Source organism: Narcine bancroftii, chromosome 1 (assembly GCF_036971445.1).
Source record: "Narcine bancroftii isolate sNarBan1 chromosome 1, sNarBan1.hap1, whole genome shotgun sequence".
In the NCBI taxonomy this organism is placed as follows: domain Eukaryota; kingdom Metazoa; phylum Chordata; class Chondrichthyes; order Torpediniformes; family Narcinidae; genus Narcine; species Narcine bancroftii.
The window spans coordinates 162422414-162435671 of NC_091469.1; the positions used below are offsets into that span (position 1 = coordinate 162422414).

The following is a 13258-nucleotide window of genomic DNA, read 5'->3' on the forward strand; positions in this document are numbered from 1 at the left end:
TCTGCAGACATTGTGATCGTAGTGAAGATCTTGAAGATGGGCTCAGGTCCGAAACATTGCTTCAGTTTCAGCGAGCCCTGTTGAGGTCCTCCAGCATTTCTGTTTTCACAGAGTTGGGGGTGGATGGAGGGTTGGCCCACCAACAGAAGGCAGAGAATTGGGGGTTCAGGGGTGTATTTCTAGTTGGCAATCTGGTGAGCGGGGTGCCGCAGGGGTCGGGGCTGGGCTCGCAATGGTTCGCGGCATACATTGATGATCCAAGTTCGCTGATAACCCAACATTGAGTGGACAAGCGAATTGTGGAGAGGATGCAGAGAGTTTACAGGGACATAAAGACAGGTACAATGAGTGGGCAAGATGGAATACAGTGCTGGTTAACGTGAGGTCATCCACTTTGGAATGCAGAGTAGAAGATCAAATTAAGAGGAATTTGGACATGGATGGGACATGGATGGGAGGGGTATGGAGGGCTACGGACTGGGTGCAAGTCAGTGGGACTAGGCAAAAAAGTGGTTCGGCACAGACGAGAAGGGCCTAAGGGGCCTGTTTCTTTTGTAATGGATAAATATTTGGGGGAAGTTTGGTAAGATTACAGTCGGTTACATAGATACACACATTTTAAAACAGATCTTATTTGAAAGACTGAAGAATTCATATTCAATAACATTGCAGGATCTCTGGAGAATGTGATGCCCATTTCACAAGGAGGTGCTAATTGAAATGATGTCATGAAATGAATGGACTGGAGACACTCTGGCTATTGGAAGCTCTTTTCAAGGGTTTTGACAGAGTGCACAGAAAGGTCACTCCTGGGTTTTGTTTACTTAAGGTAACATCTTGACCAAGGAGAAGAACTCCTGTGTTTTGCTGAAGAAGGTGGGGGGTTTTGCAAATGAAAGAGACACATGGGCAGTTGGAGAGAGAGAGAGAGGGAGAGAGTCAACAAACTCTCTCAGCCAGTGTTGGTGACACTGAAAGGCAGCTGAACAGGGCAAGCCAGGAAGAGCTGGTTGAAACTGATGAAAAGTTCCAGAGCGGCGGATGGCTGGAAGTGCTATCGGTCTGATGTTCCACTTGGAATAAGAGGAACAAAAGGAAATCAATGGTGGCCTGAAAGAAAGAGGTTATAATCTGGAAAACCCTGATGGGGCAAGTTTCATCAGCGAGACCTTGAGGTGACTAATGGTGGAAATCTTGGAACAACAAATCTCTCTCTGCAAACCCTACAAGAACCTTCCTGAGTGGTAAACATTTACCTTTCAAGCACCAAAGCCTGGTGAACTTTATCCATGTTAAATTCTGTGCACAGTCTAAGAATTGCCTGCATCCAGAGAACTTGGTAGAAGGAGAAGTGAGATTGAACTGTGAACCAAAGAACTTTCTTAAATTTATACACACATTACACACACGTGCACTTAGAATTAGAAGGGGGTTAATTTGGGTTAATATAGAGTATAGAGAAAAGTTAAAGTTTGATTCTGTTTTCATGTTTAAAGTTGATTAAAAACAACTTCTGATTTAAAAACTACTTGTCTTGGTGAATGTCTATTGCTGCTGGGTTTTGGGGTCCTTTGGGCTCGTAACAGTGTTTTGCAGCATGGTGCCAGGCAGAAGGGCTTGAGATCACTTGTGTATGAATCACTAAAGGTTGGTTTTCAGGTGCAGCGGGTTATCAAGAAGGCAAATAGAATGTTGGTCTTCATTACTGGAGGGTTGGAATTTAAATTTAGGAAAGGTATGCTGTAACTATACAAGGAATATTGGAATATCATGAACAGTTTTGGGCTCCTCATTTAAAGAAAGGATGTGCTGATGTTGGAGAGGGTTCAGAAGAGATTCACAAGGATGATTCTGGGAATGAAAGGGTTATCATATGAGGAACATTTGACGGCTCTTGATCTTTACTTGTTGGAAATTTAGAGAATGAGCGAGGAATCCAATGAAACATTCCAAATGTGGAAAAGGTGTGGACAGAGCAGATGTAGAAAGGTTGTTTCCCACAGTGGGAGAATCTAGGACAAGAGGGAGCAACTCAGAGTTCAGAACAGAGATACAGAGGAATTTCTTCAGCCAGAGGGCAGTGAATCTGTGGAATCTGTTGCCACAGGTGGTTGTGGAGGCCGGGTCATTGGGTGTATTTAAGGCAGAGATTGACAGGTTCTTGATTAGCTAGGGCATCACAGGTTATGGGGAGAGGGCCAGGATGTGGGGCTGAGTGGGGAAATGGGTCAGCACAATAGTGAATGGCTGCAAACTCAATGGGCTGAATGGCCTATTTCTGCTCCTATGTCTTTTTTTTTTTAATTTTTTATTTTTCACACCATAAATCACAATAGCCATGATATACACTTTTTCTTTTTCACACATTTACAGTGACTTTTTCTCCCCCCCCTCCCTCCTCCCAAGCCACCCCCCCAACCCCCCCCCCCCTCATCCATTTTAGGTATATAATCTAGGTTGCATTAATTCAGTCAGACAATGTTGTCATTCAACAAAAATACACCAGAAATTCTACAGAGTCCATTCTTTTCTTTCCTTCTCCTTCCATCAACTTAGGTAATGTTTGTCCCCGGTAGGTTTTCGCTATTGTATTTAATGTAAGGCTCCCATACTTGTTCGAATATTTCAATATTATTTCTTAAACTATATGTTATTTTTTCTAATGGAATACATTTATTCATTTCTATATACCATTGTTGTATTTTCAAATTATCTTCCAATTTCCAGGTTGACATAATACATTTTTTTGCTACGGCTAGGGCTATCTTAACAAATCTTTTTTGTGCATCCTCCAAATCAATTCCAAATTCTTTGTTTTTTATGTTACTTAGGAGAAAGATCTCTGGATTCTTTGGTATATTGTTTTCTGTTATTTTATTTAATATCTGATTGAGATCATCCCAAAATTTTTCTACTCTCTCACATGTCCAGATTGCATGAATTGTTGTTCCCATTTCTTTTTTACATCGAAAACATCTATCAGATACTGTTGGGTCCCATTTATTTAACTTTTGCGGTGTAATGTATAGTCTGTGTAACCAATTATATTGTATCATACGTAGCCTCGTATTTATTGTATTTCTCATCGTTCCAGAACATAATTTCTCCCATGTTTCCTTTTTTATGTTTATATTTAAATCTTGTTCCCATTTTTGTTTAGTTTTACCATTTGTTTCCTCATTCTCCTTTTCTTGCAGTTTAATATACATATTTGTTATAAATCTTTTGATTAATATTGTATCTGTAATCACATATTCAAGGTTACTTCCCTCTGGTAAACTCAGATTGCTTCCTAATTTATCCTTCAAGTAGGATCTCAGTTGGTAATATGCCAGTGCTGTATCTCCAGTTATATTGTACTTATCTCTCATTTGTTCAAAGGATAAGAATCTACTTCCTGAAAAACAATTTTCTATTCTTTTAATCCCTTTTTTTTCCCATTCTCTAAAGGAAAGGTTGTCTATTGTAAAAGGGAGTAGCTTATTTTGCGTCAATATTAATTTTGGTAATTGATAATTTGTTTTATTTCTTTCTACATGGATCTTTTTCCAAATATTGAGGAGATGATGTAATACTGGAGAAGTTCTATGTTGTACCAATTTTTCGTCCCATTTATATAATATGTGTTCAGGTATCTTTTCCCCTATTTTATCTAATTCTAATCTCGTCCAATCTGATTTTTCCCTTGTTTGATAAAAATCTGATAGGTATCTTAATTGTGCGGCTCTATAATAATTTTTAAAGTTTGGCAATTGTAAGCCTCCTTGTTTATACCATTCTGTCAATTTATCTAGTGCTATCCTCGGTTTCCCCCCTCTCCATAAAAATTTCCTTATTATTTTCTTTAACTCTTTGAAGAATTTTTCTGTCAGTTGTATTGGCAGTGCCTGAAATAAGTATAATATCCTTGGAAAAATGTTCATTTTAATACAGTTTATCCTTCCTATCAGTGTTAGTGGTAGATCTTTCCAATGCTCTAAATCGTCCTGTAATTTTTTTCATTAGTGGATTATAATTGAGTTTATATAATTGGCCTAGATTTTTGTTTATTTGTACACCTAGGTATCTTATTGCCTGCATTTGCCATCTGAATGGAGATTCCTTCTTAAATTTTGAGAAATCCGCATTATTCATAGGCATTGCTTCACTTTTATTTACGTTTATCTTGTAACCCGACACTTCTCCATATTCCTTCAATTTCTTATATAATTCTTTTATTGATAGTTCTGGTTCTGTTAAGTACACTATAACATCATCCGCAAATAGACTGATTTTATATTCCCTGTCTTTTATTTTTATTCCTTTTATATTATTATCTATTCTTATCAATTCTGCTAGTGGTTCTATAGCTAGCGCAAACAATAAAGGTGATAGTGGGCATCCCTGCCACGTTGACCTGCTTAAGTTAAATTGCTTTGATACATGTCCATTTACTGTCACTTTCGCTAACGGTCCCTTATATAATGCTTTAATCCAATTAATATACTTCTCCGGTAAACTGAATTTTTGCAATACTTTGAACAAATAATTCCATTCTACTCTGTCGAAGGCCTTCTCTGCGTCTAAAGCAACTGCTACTGCAGGTGCTTTATTTCCTTCTACTGCATGAATTAAGTTAATAAATTTACAAATATTATCTGTTGTGCGTCTTTTTTTGATAAATCCAGTTTGGTCTAAATTTACCATTTTCGGTACATGCTCTGCTAATCTGTTTGCTAATAGTTTAGCTATTATCTTATAATCTGTGTTTAGCAAAGATATTGGTCTATATGACGCTGGTGAGAGTGGATCTTTCCCTTGTTTTAGTATTACTGTAATTATTGCTGTTTTACATGAATCTGGTAAGCTTTGTGTTTCATCAATCTGGTTGATTACATCCAGGAGGGGCGGTATTAATAAGTCTTTAAATGTTTTGTAGAATTCTATTGGAAATCCATCCTCTCCTGGTGTCTTATTATTTGGTAATTTTTTTATTATCTCTTGTATTTCTACTATTCCAAATGGTTCTGTTAATTTATTTTGTTCCTCTATTTGTAGTTTTGGTAGTTCAATTTTAGTCAAAAATTCCTCTATTTTCCCTTCTTTCCCTTCGTTTTCAGTTCGGTATAATTGATCATAGAATTCTCTAAAGTTTTCCTTAATTTCTTTTGGATTATATGTAATTTGTTTGTCTTTTTTCCTTGATGCCAATACCATTTTCTTAGCTTGTTCTGTCTTAAGCTGCCATGCTAGGATTTTGTGCGTTTTTTCCCCTAGTTCATAATATTTCTGTTTTGTCTTCATTATATTCTTCTCTACCTTATATGTTTGTAATATTTCATATTTTATTTTTTTATCCGCCAATTCTCTTCTTTTAGTTGTATCTTCCTTCATTGCTAATTTTTTTTCTATGTTTACTATTTCCCTTTCCAACTGCTCTGTTTCCTGATTATAGTCCTTCTTCATCTTGGTTACATAGCTTATTATTTGCCCTCTAATGAATGCTTTCATTGCGTCCCATAGTATAAACTTATCTTCCACTGATTCCGTATTTACTTCGAAATACATTTTTAATTGTTTTTCAATAAATTCTCTAAAATCCTGTCTTTTAAGTAGCATGGGGTTTAATCTCCATCTATACATTCTTGGAGGGATGTCCTCTAGCTTTACTGTCAATATTAAGGGTGAATACTTTATAGTATTCTCGCTTTATATTCTGTTTTTCTTACTCTATCCTGCATACTAGCTGATAACAAAAATAGGTCTATTCTTGAGTATGTTTTATGTCTAGCCGAGTAGTACGAGTATTCCTTTTCTTTTGGGTTTTGTTTCCTCCATATATCCAAAAGTTTCATTTCTTGCATTGATTTAATTATAAATTTGGTTACTTTGTTCTTCCTGTTAATTTTTTTCCCCGTTTTATCCATATTTGGATCCAAATTCAGATTGAAATCCCCTCCTATTAGTATGTTCCCTTGCGTATTAGCTACCTTCAAAAAGATATCTTGCATAAGGTTTTGATCTTCTTCGTTAGGTGAATATACATTAAGTAAATTCCAAAACTCCGAATATATCTGACATTTTATCATAACATATCTCCCTGCTGGATCTATTATTTCCTCTTCTATTTTAAGTGGCACATTTTTACTAATTAATATAGCCACTCCTCTTGCTTTTGAATTATACGATGCTGCTGTTACATGTCCTACCCAATCTCTCTTTAATTTCTTGTGCTCCAATTCAGTTAAGTGTGTTACTTGGACAAATGCTATATCAATTTTTTCCTTTTTCAGTAAATTTAGTAGTTTCTTCCTTTTAATTTGGTTATGTATTCCATTAATATTTAAAGACATATAGTTCAGCGTAGCCCTTTTATATTTTGTTTATCTTCTCTTTCCATTTTTCCATCATTACCTTTCCTCCTTTTCCATTTCTGTTTTCTTATTTTCAACTCTTTATAAGACAACATTCCTACAACATCCAACATTTTCCTTATTCTCCTATTTCTATCTTCTTTATCCCCAATCTCCCCTTCCCCTCCTGAGTTGTCCTTTATCCCTTGTCGGACAACCACATCTCCCCTCTCCATTTGGGTTTGCGAATTCACTCGCAAGCGTCAACTGATTTTGCAGTGACCGCAACTCCTCTCCACCCAGCCCCCCCCAGAAAAGATTTCACTTTTCATATGTAACAAAGGTCACTCTTTTAATTCCCTCCTTATTCTCTCTATTCCATTACCTTCCCTTATTCATTCTTGTCTATACTATCTATATTTTCCTCTAAGTACAGATACCTTCACGTATGCACATTATACATCTACACACTTACACCTCTTTACCCACATACATATCAATCGTGATCATTTTTACTCTCATTACCCGTCTTCATCCCTCAGTCTATTTTTGAAATTGTTCTGCAAATTTTCGTGCTTCTTCTGGGTCCGAGAATAGTCTGTTTTGTTGTCCTGGAATCAATATTTTCAATACCGCTGGATGCTTTAGTATAAATTTATACCCTTTCTTCCATAAAATCGCCTTTGCTGTATTGAACTCCTTTCTCTTCTTTAGGAGTTCAAAATTTATATCTGGATAAATGAAGATTTTTTGCCCTTTGTACTCCAGTGGTTTGTTGCCCTCTGTTACTTTTTCCATTGTCTTCTCCAGTACCTTTTCTCTTGTATTATATCTTAGGAATTTTACTAAAATAGATCTTGGTTTTTGTTGTGGTTGTGGTTTAGAGGCCAATGCTCTATGTGCCCTTTCTATTTCCATTTCTTGCTGTAGTTCTGGACATCCTAGGGTCTTAGGGATCCACTCTTTTATAAACTCCCTCATATTCTTGCCTTCTTCATCTTCCCTAAGGCCCACTATCTTTATGTTATTTCTTCTGTTATAATTTTCCATTATATCTATTTTCTGAGCTAACAGTTCTTGTGTCTCCATAACTTTTTTATTAGATTCCTCTAATTTCTTTTTTAAGTCCTCTACCTCCATTTCTACTGCTGTTTCCCGCTCTTCCATCTTGTCCATTCTCTTTCCCATTTCTGTTAAGGTCATATCTATTTTATTCATTTTCTCTTCTGTGTTGTTTATTCTTTTTCTTAAATCATTAAATTCCTGTGTTTGCCATTCTTTAAATGACTCCATGTACCCTCTAACAAGAGAAAGTATATCCTTTACCTTGCCTTTCCCTTCTTCTATTTCACTGTACTCTTCCTCTTCCTCTTCTTCTTCCTCTGGGTTGGCCATCTGTTGTTTCTTTGTTGCCCTTCTCTTCTTTCTTGTTTCCGTTGTCTTCTGTGTTCTCTTCTTGCTGCAGGTGCTCTGCAGCTGTCATTGCCGGCTGTGGAGATCGACTCACCAGCTGGTCCCCCCTCCCGTCGGTGTGTTTTTTTTCATGCGCGGTTGCGCACTTTTACTCGGCTCAGCGAGCCATTTTTGTAGTCCACTTTCTACCGACCTGAGGGAGCGGGTTTCTCTCTCCACCGCAGGCCTCTTCGAACAGGTAAGGCCTTCACCTTCTTCCTCCGTTGTCTTCTCTTCCTCTCTTCTTACCGTTACTTTTGATTTTTCTTTTTTTGTCGCCATCTTCTTTCCACCTTTATACTCACTTTTCTTTAACTTTTATTTCTGTGCCTTTGTGTTTTCCTTTGTTTTTCCCGACTTTTCTGGAGAGGGCTGGAGTTCACCGTCCGGCCGCTACTCCATCACGTGACTCCTCTTTCTGCTCCTATGTCTTATGAATAATGTCCTAATCTGTGGAACCTTTCCCTGTAACTCAGTTCCTGAAGTCCAGGCAACATCCCAATAAATCTTCTCTGCACCCTTTCTAAAGATCCTGTAGTTTGGTGACAAAATTGCACACAATCCTCCAAATTTGGCCTCACCAATGTCTTATGGAATTTTACCATAACACCCCGACAACTATACTCAATACTTTGATTCATGAAGGCCAATGTGCTAAAAGCATATAAATTATTTTATAAATTTGGGCACACAATACAGTGACAGGCCTTTACGGCCCACGAGCCTGTGCTCCCAAGTTACACGCAATTAACCTACACCGGTACATTTTAAATAGAGATTTACTTTCAGACTTCCCATCGCCTTGTCTTTCTCCACAGTTAATAAATACTCATGTCGAACCTCTTCCATTTCCAAGGGTCAAAGCCCCTTGTTGGACTGGGGCTGGATAAGTTCAATGTGCTCACTCTGCACATCCCTAACCCAGGCGACGGGCCGGAGCGGACCGCGGGCCAGAGCGGACCGCGGGCCGGAGCGCACTGCGGACTGGCCTGAGCTGAACAGCAGTAGAGAGGTTAGGAGTGGCAAACACAGAAGGTACAGCAGCCTATGTTTATGTTCTCTAGCATGGTACAGGACTGTGTATCTGCCTGTTTGTGTTACGAGGATGGTGCAGGACTATGTATCTGTCTGTTTCTGTGTTCTCTGGGATAATGGGGGACTGTGTATTTGCCTGTGTTTGTGTTCTCTAGGACAGTACAGGACTGTGTATCTGACTGTGTTTGTTTTAACTAGGACAATTCAGGACTGTGTATCTGACTGTGTTTGTTTTAACTAGGACAATTCAGGACTGTGTATCTGACTGTGTGTGTTCTCTAGGAAGGTTCAGGATTGTGCATCTAACTGTGTTTGTATTTTTCAGGATGGTGCAGGACTGTGTATCTGATTCTTTGATTTCTATAGGGCAGTCCAGGACTATGTACCTGACCGTGTACCTGTTTTTGTGTTCTGGCCCATATGTAGGACTACATACCTGACTGCGTTTGTGTTCTGCCAGACGTGCAGGACCACAAACCTGACTGTGTTTATAACTGCATTTGTGTTCTGGGAATTGTGCAGGATTGTGTACTTAACTGTGTTTATGATTGCATTGATGTTCAGACAGAAGTGTGGGACTGCGTAACTGACTGCTTACCTGAATGTGTTCATGACTGGGTTTATGTTGTGGCAAACATGCAGACCTGCGTGCCTGACTGTGATTATCACTGTTTGTGTTTGGCAGAGGTACAGGATGGATACTGGAGCTGCTGGTCACCCTGGACTTCGTGCATGGCATCCCACCAGCAGAGGAGACACCGCCAGTGCAACAACCCGGCACCCAAGCATGGGGGAAAGGACTGCGAGGGTCCCAGCACACAGGAGGAGAAGTGTTACATCACCCTCTTCGGCGATGGGTAGGGGTGTCGGGGGCTGGGGGATAGGGAGAGGTTGGGGGGGGGATGGGCACCAGGGCAGACGGGGGAGGGAAGGAAGGGGAGGAACAATGGGAGGAGAACAGACCCACTCAGCCCCACTCAGGCTGAGGCTCGGGCCCCATCTCCCCCCCACCCCCAGCACCGTCGAAGGCAGTGGGTGCTGTTGGGGCGAGGAGTGAGGCAGAAGAGCTCCAGGTGGTGGGGAAAGTCAGCGTGAGTACAGTCACTCTGGGCTCTGTGAAGACCCCACCCTCCCTCTGATCACTTTCAGGTCCACGCTGTGCATCAATGACGATGAGAGCATGAGGGAGAGAGATTCCAAAACTAAAGAACCCACTGATGGCTTTGTATACTGCCCCAAACCAGAGCCCCCGGAACACGGCTTCCTCAGGGTAAGGTTTCCGAGCCATGGCCACCTGTCACTTGCACTCAATGTCACCTGATTGTTGGCTTCACAAAGTGTACAATCCAGGGGTGTACAATCCCGGGATCACTGGGGGATCAGAGGTGGAGAAGGTAAGCAAATTTTTAAGTTCTTGAGAATCACTATCTCAGAGGATCTTTCCTGGACCCAACACACCAACAGCATTGTGAAGAAAGCACGTCAGCACCTCGACTTCCTCAGGAGTTTGCGGAGGTTTGGTAGGACACCAGAAACCCTGGTAAATTTCTTCAGAGGTGTGGTATTAGTCGAGTGCATCACGGTCTGGTCTAGGGGCACCAATACCCCAGCAAAAGGTAGTGGACACAGCCCAGGACATCACAGGAAACACCCACCCCACTGTCGAGAACATCTACGGGGAACCCTGGTGTTGGGAAGCAGCAGCGATCATCAAGGACCCACACCACCCAGCACACACTCTGTGTCACACTGCTGCCATCAGGAAAGTGGTATTGGCGCCACATCAGGAACAGCTGCTCCTCCTCCACCATCAGACTCCTCAACAACAAACTCAATCACTCTTACTGTGCACTTCATAGTTTTTTAAATTCTCTCTGTATTGCACAGTCAGTTTGTTTACATTTGTTATCTGCTTATTTTATTCGTTTACATGTGTACACAGTGTACAGTTTTTATTTGTACCTCCAATAAGTGGTAATTCTAACTGGCCTGCAGGAAAAACGTATCTCAGAGTTGTATGTGATGTCACATATGTACTCTCACAATAAATCTGAAATCTGATCTGAATCTGTCAGTATCTCTGCCACTGTTTAACCGTCAAAATCTACTTGTCAATAACTCCCCATCACTCTCTATAAATCAATGCCCGTCAGTCACTCCCGATCAATCACTCTCCATCAGTATCTGCCCACTGCAGGCCACACATTAATTACTCCCACTAGTAACATGTCCACAACTCACTATCCAAAACTCCAACCTGAGAGTAAATACTCCAGACTGTTCACCCATTATAAACCCATCTATAACTACCAGCCAATGGCTGCAGTTAAATAATACTTCTCAAAGGCGACCCACCAATATCTACCTGCCAATAGCTACCCATCAATATATTCCCATCAATACCTTCCCATCAATACCTTCCCATCAATAACTTCCCATCAATAACTTCCCATAAATAACTACCCATCAATAACTCCTCATCAATAACTTCCTGTCAATAACTAACATAACATAACATAACATAACAATTACAGCACGGAAACAGGCCATTAGGCCCATCTAGTCCACACCGAACCAAACACCCCTTTCTAGTCCCACCTCCCTGCACAATGCCCATAACCCTCCATCTTCTTCTCATCCATATACCTGCCCAACCTTTTCTTAAATAATACAATTGGACTCCGCCGCCACTATTTCTCCTGGAAGCTCATTCCACACGGCTACCACTCTCTGAGTAAAGAAGTTCCCCCTCATGTTACCTCTAAACCTCTGCCCCTTAATTCTTAACTCATGTCCTCTTGTTTTAATCTTTCCTCCTCTTAACGGAAATAGTCTATCCACATCCACTCTGTCTATCCCTTTCATAATCTTAAATACTTCTATCAAATCCCCTCTCAACCTTCTACGCTCCAAAGAATAAAGACCTAATCTGTCCAATCTCTCCCTATACTCTAGATGCTTAAACCCAGGTAACATTCTGGTAAACCTTCTCTGCACTCTCTCCACTCTGTTTATATCCTTCCTATAATTAGGTGACCAGAACTGCACACAGAACTCCAAATTAGGCCGCACCAACGTCTTATACAATCTCAACATCACCTCCCAACTCCTATCTTCCATGCAATGATTGATAAAGGCCAGCATACTAAAAGCCTTCTTCACCACCCTATTCACGTGAGTTTCTACCTTCAGGGAACGATGTACCGTTACTCCTAAATCTTTCTGCTCTTCTGTATTCCTCAATGCCAAAACTACCCATCAATCCTGTCAATAAGTACTCACCAATATCTCTCTTTGGCTTGGCTTCGCGGACGAAGATTTATGGAGGGGGTAAAAAGTCCACGTCAGCTGCAGGCTCATTTGTGGCTGACAAGTCCGATGCGGGACAGGCAGACACGATTGCAGCGGTTGCAAGGGAAAATTGGTTGGTTGGGGTTGGGTGTTGGGTTTTTCCTCCTTTGCCTTTTGTCAGTGAGGTGGGCTCTGCGGTCTTCTTCAAAGGAGGTTGCTGCCCGCCAAACTGTGAGGCGCCAAGATGCACGGTTTGAGGCGTTATCAGCCCACTGGCGGTAGTCAATGTGGCAGGCACCAAGAGATTTCTTTAGGCAGTCCTTGTACCTTTTCTTTGGTGCACCTCTGTCACGGTGGCCAGTGGAGAGCTCGCCATATAACACGATCTTGGGAAGGCGATGGTCCTCCATTCTGGAGACGTGACCCACCCAGCGCAGCTGGATCTTCAGCAGCGTGGACTCGATGCTGTCGACCTCTGCCATCTCGAGTACTTCGACGTTAGGGATGAAAGCACTCCAATGGATGTTGAGGATGGAGCGGAGACAACGCTGGTGGAAACGTTCTAGGAGCCGTAGGTGGTGCCGGTAGAGGACCCATGATTCGGAGCCGAACAGGAGTGTGGGTATGACAACGGCTCTGTATACGCTTATCTTTGTGAGGTTCTTCAGTTGGTTGTTTTTCCAGACTCTTTTGTGTAGTCTTCCAAAGGCGCTATTTGCCTTGGCGAGTCTGTTGTCTATCTCATTGTCGATCCTTGCATCTGATGAAATGGTGCAGCCGAGATAGGTAAACTGGTTGACCGTTTTGAGTTTTGTGTGCCCGATGGAGATGTGGGGGGGCTGGTAGTCATGGTGGGGAGCTGGCTGATGGAGGACCTCAGTTTTCTTCAGGCTGACTTCCAGGCCAAACATTTTGGCAGTTTCCGCAAAGCAGGACGTCAAGCGCTGAAGAGCTGGCTCTGATTGGGCAACTAAAGCGGCATCATCTGCAAAGAGTAGTTCACGGACAAGTTTCTCTTGTGTCTTGGTGTGAGCTTGCAGGCGCCTCAGATTGAAGAGACTGCCATCCGTGCGGTACCGGATGTAAACAGCGTCTTCATTGTTGGGGTCTTTCATGGCTTGGTTCAGCATCATGCTGAAGAAGATTGA

At 41.3% G+C, this 13258-nt stretch overlaps 1 protein-coding gene across 3 annotated transcripts in view; it reads left to right on the forward strand.

Annotated features, from left to right (window-relative positions):
* c6.2 (complement component 6, duplicate 2) overlaps positions 1-13258 on the forward strand; it is a 101017-nt gene that overhangs the window by 56618 nt on the left and 31141 nt on the right. For all 3 annotated transcript variants that reach the window (XM_069884028.1, XM_069884043.1, XM_069884033.1), the window contains exons 12-13: positions 9505-9676; positions 9969-10089. In XM_069884028.1, the coding sequence (XP_069740129.1) occupies positions 9505-9676; positions 9969-10089 (293 nt within the window). The remainder of the gene's footprint in view (positions 1-9504; positions 9677-9968; positions 10090-13258) is intronic.